At 42.2% G+C, this 7,466-nt stretch overlaps 4 protein-coding genes across 4 annotated transcripts; 2 read left to right on the forward strand and 2 right to left on the reverse strand.

Annotated features, from left to right (window-relative positions):
- Positions 1-1,017: 1,017 nt before the first annotated feature.
- On the reverse strand, positions 1,018-1,962 carry SARC_08150 (hypothetical protein; the record flags this gene model as incomplete). The annotated part of the gene is made up of 4 exons (XM_014297880.1): positions 1,018-1,089; positions 1,215-1,350; positions 1,472-1,556; positions 1,740-1,962. The coding sequence occupies 4 exons, from the start codon at positions 1,960-1,962 to the stop codon at positions 1,018-1,020; spliced, it is 516 nt and encodes a 171-aa protein (XP_014153355.1).
- Positions 1,963-2,637: 675 nt separating this feature from the next.
- Positions 2,638-3,629, reverse strand: SARC_08151 (hypothetical protein; the record flags this gene model as incomplete). Its single annotated transcript, XM_014297881.1, has 4 exons — positions 2,638-2,773; positions 2,984-3,093; positions 3,282-3,397; positions 3,521-3,629. The coding sequence occupies 4 exons, from the start codon at positions 3,627-3,629 to the stop codon at positions 2,638-2,640; spliced, it is 471 nt and encodes a 156-aa protein (XP_014153356.1).
- A 755-nt stretch (positions 3,630-4,384) lies between these two features.
- Positions 4,385-6,677, forward strand: SARC_08152 (hypothetical protein). The gene is made up of 5 exons (XM_014297882.1): positions 4,385-4,460; positions 4,957-5,059; positions 5,223-5,397; positions 5,763-5,872; positions 6,112-6,677. Exons 1-5 carry the CDS (start codon positions 4,453-4,455, stop codon positions 6,343-6,345), a joined length of 630 nt encoding a protein of 209 aa, XP_014153357.1. The 5' UTR covers positions 4,385-4,452; the 3' UTR covers positions 6,346-6,677.
- A 144-nt stretch (positions 6,678-6,821) lies between these two features.
- Positions 6,822-7,369, forward strand: SARC_08153 (hypothetical protein; the record flags this gene model as incomplete). Its single annotated transcript, XM_014297883.1, has 2 exons — positions 6,822-7,103; positions 7,307-7,369. The coding sequence occupies 2 exons, from the start codon at positions 6,822-6,824 to the stop codon at positions 7,367-7,369; spliced, it is 345 nt and encodes a 114-aa protein (XP_014153358.1).
- Between the last annotated feature and the right edge of the window lie 97 nt (positions 7,370-7,466).

Genomic DNA, 7,466 nt, shown 5'->3' on the forward strand with positions numbered 1-7,466 from the left:
GAACTCCGGGGGGGGGGGGGGGGGGGTCGTCTATTAGTCCGCATCCTGAGTCTTCTCAGTTTTCTGTGAATATGTGATTGTATTTAGATGTACTTTGTATTTACGTATCTTTGTGTCTATATGTGCTCGTGCACTTATGATAGCGACGTTCGCAATTTTACATATAGTACAAAAACGCACACTTAAATCAATGCGTTTTTCTCATAGGACTATGGATATGTGCTGTGCAGGTTTGGCATTATCGGCACACATGTACTGGGCGCGTGAGCTCGAGGGGGGCTATCTCGTTTTTTATGGCATGTCGATGATATTAGCTCTGGGCAGCTATAAGGTACGTGTTTTATTTTGCAACAAAACCTGGTTTAATTTCACGCTGAATTGTTCTTATTATCAAAAGCCGAGCTTGCGAACGATCGACGTTCTTCTTCCATCCAGCCAGTGTCACGTATTACGCCATGGCGCGTCTACGGTTTGAATGCCAATCTTGCAACTAAGTTTTTTTAACTTCAATCATGCAGCAAGCACGATACTATGGAAGTTTAGGCCGAACTGACATCAGCCACCTATATCATATATCTTTACACACCTGGGGCAATGTGTGCAATGTGATATTATATATGGGATTGAGGGATAGAGGCATTAGCGCCACTTTCAGCAACATGTTTCAGCCGGTGAACTCGTTATAGTACAGGACAGGAATGGATTAATAGGGTGATCCAAACATGTACATAGTTTGTACCCTTTCGAACTCTTGCTTAGTTTTCCGGCGAAATAGGCTATTCCTACTCTTCTAAGAAACCCTGAACTCAGTAGAGTTAAAATGCAAAGCTCCACCCTAGCTGGATGTACGCAGGACGTTCAGAGAAGGTTACATAGGAACGTACACAGAAGCCTAGGGACATAATCGTTGCGTCGGGAGAGCTACAAGACACGTCCCTAACGGTATAAGAATCCAGTTTCGTCGTAATGGACGCTGACATCACAGGCTTAGTATTGTAAGTTGGTAATCGAATTAGCCTATGCGAAGTAGGAGTGTTCCAGAGCCTCCGAGGCCGTTGCACGTTTCGAAGAATCATATAGTAGCATTTTCTATGGAGGAGAGAAAAGTATCCATGCGATTACTAGATATCGGAAAGTTGACAAAACGTTATAGAAACCTATATAGCAGAGATCAAACATCAATCCTGAACGAAAGGGTTACAGGCGAAACATACCTGTGCGAGATCATTAGCAGAGTCTGTCAGGTCTCGGTGGATGTGGGTAGCGGCTTTCCACTGTGGGAACTGTGAGTGGTTCCCTTCACTTTGAGACAAGTCAGGGAACGTTTCCTCGGTAGGGGTACCGAGAACCCTGGGTGTCGAAGGATGGAAATGTTGAAATTTGAACTTCATGAAGTAGCTAGGACAATAAGTGATATGGGATTTGCTCAAGGCTTAAAGTTAGGAGACGTGATTCTATTGCGGAGACTTACCGGAAAATGCGAAATAAGCTGCTAATCTCTGAAGATCCGGAGAAAAGAACTTCGTCTGTCAAAAGCTCCACCATTATACAAGCAACTGTGGTAAATAGTATGAATTAAGTGAGGATACAACCACTCCTGCCTTATTACCTGAATTCATCGGGCTATTATGTACTCCGCGGTACTCGCAATGGAAGCATGGCGATCGCGATATAAGAGGCAATGCAAATTGAGCATGCCTTTCGAGCGGGAGAATATTTTTATATAGATCTACACATACCACTCCAAAGGTCGATTGCGGGTGTGTAACTTGCACCGAGTATGACCTCAGGGGCTCTATACCACATTGTGACGACTTCGTGAGTGAAAGTTCTCAGGGGGCTCCCGAACGTGCGGGCTAGGCCCCAGTCCTGTCGTGATTTGGTCATCATGAGATAGTTAGATACCATACTACTAGTCTTTGTGAAGTCGCAAACGCTAGAGACGAAAGTACCGTCTGTCATCATCCGAATTGGGCTGTACGACAGCTTAAACTTTCATTCACACTGCAAGAAACTCCAGATCAATTGCCAGTCCGATTCATCCCAGTCTGATACACACCCCAATTTTGGTAGACTCATCTGCCTGTGATAAATATAAAGGGCGTGCTGTGAGTTCTTATTCAGGAGATGGGAAAGTTGTATGGTCAAGATATATTATAGGTAGCTACAATTAAGAGCACGTCTACACGTCAAGCACAAAAAGCAAGTGTTGCTTACCATCACCAAAATATTCGAAGGCTTCAGATCGCGGTGCATTACGCAATGCGCATGCGCGTATTCCACCGCCCGCAAGATACTCATCGTAATGCGCTGTCAGTAGAAACTTCACATTATTAGTGCCATTGCCTCGACATCGACCTCGTGATTATGCAATTGACGTGTAAGGTTGTGCTAAATAGATAGGCCGTGATACTGAGCTAGGATGTGCTTACCATCATGGCCATGCTAAAGATGGAAGCTTGGGATGAGATGAGCTAATATCATGGGATTTGCTAATGAAATTGACCGCCAATGAGATAGACTTGCGTCCCAGTGTGCTTTTGAGACAATTGTGCTGATAAGACGAGTTATACTGAGATCTCTCAGATATATTATATTAATGGGCAATTTCGTTATCTTTACATGTACTCGTAATTCTCAACTGACCTTAGCAGTTGCCTCAGATATGCGGGTGCCATTCGTCTTCGTTCTGTGAATGTAACTGTGCAGATCTTCGGTTGCGAGCTCGAAGACCAAGAAGAGCTTGAAATTTTGATACACGACTCGGAGCAGGCTATGAATTTTAAGTGGAATTTTGTTTTGAGATATTGACCAGAGCGGCGAATTAGTGGCGATTGCACCTGTGAAAATACTCCCGAATCAACAAATATGTAAAATACTTCTTAGGAATAGTTTGTATAACGAAATAACAGCAATGTAGGTCATACGAGAGCAACCATGCACTGGGCCACTCGAATAGCTGGTTGAAAGTTGAGTGACTCACCTTATGATGTTCGGGTGTTTAAGTTCTTTCAGGAGGCCCATTTCTCGAAGGGCCGAGCTTGGTATAGCAGTACTCCCGTTGGTGAATTTAATCTCCTTCATAGCCACCAACTAGTGAAGAACGAGGTTGATTTGATAAGTGGCACTATACATCAACGCTTCGGTCTGAAATCTTATGATAATTGAGGAACGTACTCGGTTCTGCGAGTCTGAGAAATTGTTCAGGTTTGGTAACCCCCGAAAACAGAAAACACCAAAAAAATCTTCCGAAGGTTGTCGGGATGGATAATATGCGATACCTGGAATTCGTTCTTTCGCCTTTCGAGCTCTTCATAACCACCCTCCTTCGTCATCAGGTCACTATCTTTTGGTGGGATAACGCGAGCTTTATATACCACACCATAGGTACCAGAACCTAAAATAGAAGAAGGGCAAATCGTAGTCAACACCAACTCTAAAGAGCACAGATTACCATCACGGGAAGGATAACTCACGAGTACCTCCCTGTTAAAAAATAAATACGTATTTCTGAAGTTACCTAGTTCGGTACTCAGCCAGAACTGGTCTTCGTCGATTTTCGCATTGGGAAGGTACGGCCTAGGTAGATCCTGCCTCCGCGAACGCGATGAGCGTGCAGCTTTTGGCATCGTACTTTTGCCGAGTATCCTTTGCTTTAGAAGTATTCTAAATTCACCTGTGAGATAGGGGCCGCAATTCGCTATTCGTTTGTAAGTGGCGACGCCGTGCCTTTACCTGCACGTTGTTCAAGTGTACCGTTGCATGAAATCGCAATCTATGTTGTCAAACAAAGAATCGTCACTTTACAAAAATCAAAGATGAATGGATATTTTAGCCAATGGCATTGATTTCAGAATCATAGACTTGGCACGTACAAGAGATACGTAACGAGATCAGTCGAGCAGTGCACTAAGATTAAGCATGCCAGGATCCGAGCACGAGTGAACACGAACATAGTTGCGATCTCGCCTATATATACAATTCATTTCAGTGCACCTTTAGCCTGGCCAAATTTCAGATGATGTCTGAGCTGTCGCCAAAGCCAAGCGATTGCATAATCGGTAACTAACTAGTGCACACGAAAGTCACACGAAAGAGATATTACATAAATATATATACATATACAAATAAAATGTTTTGGCCCTATTTATTAATCTATGTGATTGTGATCTGTTTCTTATTTTAAAAATATGATATATGCAGACAAAATATCGCAACAGAAGCCCGCCAAAACTTGAAGCTCTTTAGTGCAATGAGACATCGGCGTTCGCAGATACTGCACAGTGCACACATGATGAATGATGACTGATGACTGATTGGGGAGAAATATTTATTATAAAAATTTAGTGCGTGGTAAAATGATATTTTTATATGGCTTATGTAACAAATAGATATCCCACCTAGTAAAGAAGTTCCGATAACTTTTGTGCGCAGATATTGGATCAAGAGGATATGGCTGGGTAAGTGTGACCGAAGATTGCACTGAATCTTGTGTTTCACGTTCGTATCAGAGATTGTCATAGTACCATGCATCGCTTTGTCGAATAACGGTTGATTCGATATGTATGGTGTACAATTTGCGTGCCAATCGTAGCGCAATGCATATCCAAAGTATGAATGTAATTTATATAATACTGCTTGTGCAATCGGGCGAAATTTTAGAATGCAGCATGCTGTATACAAATATTCGAACGAACAGCTTTTATAAGTGATCGTGAGTTCAATATATTGACGGGAAGTACAACCCTGGTAGTTCCTCTCGGATTATATTAGAAGCGATCTGCGCACAAATGTTAGTACATCTTTGGGCGCTTTCATTCTTGCATGCGAGTTGAATAATGCTTTTGCTGCAACCAGGCATGTCGTAAAGTTCCTTGTAAAAACTGTCTTAGCTACTGACTTATTCACAGATTCTCAGGTTCCATCCCTCATTCACACTTCAACTTTGTTTAGCAGCGTTAAGCGGATACCGAATGGGTTTACACATGCAAGTTCCGGTGACAAGGGGATTCAACTTGGAGATAATGAAGAGCTCTGGTTGTTTTCTTTGCCCGTGGACGTAAGTTATTGCCAGTATATGTTTGTCGAAGTCCGTTATTTTGCTGTGTAATTGCACGTATAGATCTATTTCTAGCTAAACTCTATTTTTTGATAAGCAGTGAGATGCTTATAGTGCGAAGCACTAAATTTTTGCTGCTACACTTGTGTTTGATCACTCATAGTTCGATGTCAAGAAGCTAGATGGTATAAAACTCCAGGAGAAAGGTGCAACACCAATTACAAGTGCCGTTGAGGGTGACAAGGACTACATGATCTCATATCCCAAACCCGCAGGCAGCGAGAGTATATGTTTACTACCGCTAGCGACTGTGTTGGGCCGGGATGGTCTACAGCGTGGTGAGTATAGATTACATATACATTACTCGTCGAACTGGTGAATAGTGATTGACATGTATATTGGTTGATCATGTCTTGGTTGATATGTTTAAGTGTATCAAGCAGAGGGTGAATTTAAACGACAAATCTAAAATGCTTCTTCGAGCTGGTAAAATACCAAGGTGCCTGGGATGTCTATTTATTGGTCCTGCCTTGGTTTCTAAAAGCTAGCGAAATTAAGTGAAATAGGCATTGATATAAGGGTCCTCTGAACGTGCCCTCAGGGTAAGAAAGGTATGCGATAAATATTCCAATTCGCGCATATAACAAGCGTAGGCTTCTTACTTTGATTCTTACTGGCGTAACTTTCCATTTGTATTATGCAGGAAATCCCTTCACGCGTGAGGTGACAATATCGAGGGACTTCGCAATACCTGAGCCAAAGAAGGGCACATACGACCCACCACTGTGTGTACCACCGAAAGATGTAAAACCGGTATGTTCTGCAAATGTCACCAGAGATGAACGTGTATGCTTGTGTGTCTGTATATTAATGTATGTATGCCCACATCTATGCGCATCTATTTGTGATATCCTTGGGCACTATTGCATATATTTGCATGTATGTATATCCCAGCGTCGGATCTATGTTTTTCGTTTCAAGTTCTTGCGGCCGGATTTCTGCTCGATTATAGATTAACCTGGTCTCATATGAACATTTTGTTGTATTCACAGAGGTATATACCCTTTGGAAATGGCGTTACAACGCGCAGTGCGGGGAAACGAAAGGCATCAGAGGTAAGAGAGCTCGCATCTTCAGAGGTGACTAGTCCGAAGAAGAAGCGAAAGCGAAGTGAAACGAAGGAGGAGGAAGCTGCACCTGTGGAAGCTAGTTCAAGCAAGAAGAGCAAAAAGATTAGTAAGGATTCGCTTTTAGCGAAGAAGAAAAAGTCCAAGAAGAGCAAATAAGGCCATTTCTACATACATCAGCGCACTTACTAATAATAATATAGAATTAAAGGCAATTTTGGGTCATTAAAATACAAATGGGCAAAATATCCAAGGTTATTGTTATTTATGTGGAAGAAATCAAATAGGACTTGGCCTGATTGGACTGGTAGTGTGTGACTCGCTGTGTCCCAAATTCCCAATCCCTGGATCCCAACTTCCCAAGGGACAGATACATATTTTGTCATTATTCTAGGAGGCTATGCATCAAGAGACCTAAGAACAATGCATGTTAGCCTCCTGAAAAAAGAACATTTCAGGAGGCTATGGCAATAATGGCATACATATTTGAGAAGTTTTAACCCAAAAGTAGGGATTTGTTCAGGAATCTACATACAAAACGTATACCTCCTTATCGAAAATCCATCAGAAAGCAAAATAAACAAAAAGTACTGTCAAACTGTATACGATTTGACAAACCGAGGATAAACTTTACAATGTCGGAACTACAGATGCTTCTGGATATGGGATTTGCCGAGCCACGAGCAAAGAAAGCGCTGGCGTCGACGCAGAACAATCTGGGTGCTGCCATCGACTGGATGGACTCGCATCCCAACGACGATGGTGTGACACCAGCATCGTCATCTTCTGCAACGGGAGATCATGTCAAGGGTAATACTGAGAGCTCAGGTACACTTAAGTTAGGGAGTGCCGCTGCAGAGGAGGAAGTTGCTGTATCTCTACAGTGTGACAATTGTGGTAAACAACTGAGAAGCGAGGTAAGTTGTAGCTGCGTCGCTTAATACTGAATATGCGTGCTTTTATGTTATTTCTGCTTTAAATGTAAAGGTGCATCCAATTTTGTACAAATAAAGTGCACCAGTGGCATATGAATCGTACACGAGTAAATCCTGTATGCTCATATCAACGCACACATATATGTGTATAGCAATACATTCTATTCATATCTGGAAGGTCGCAGTTAAAGGTGTACTTTAAAAGAAATATACCTTCCAATCGTACAATCATTCGCGTCATTAATTAAAAATTGACATATCTCATCACTTTACGTCATTACATTATCAAATGGAAGTTTCTGTATTGCTCTACAGAACACAAACACACACACAAACACTGTACAC

This window comes from Sphaeroforma arctica (assembly GCF_001186125.1).
Source record: "Sphaeroforma arctica JP610 unplaced genomic scaffold supercont1.706, whole genome shotgun sequence".
In the NCBI taxonomy this organism is placed as follows: Eukaryota; class Ichthyosporea; order Ichthyophonida; genus Sphaeroforma; species Sphaeroforma arctica.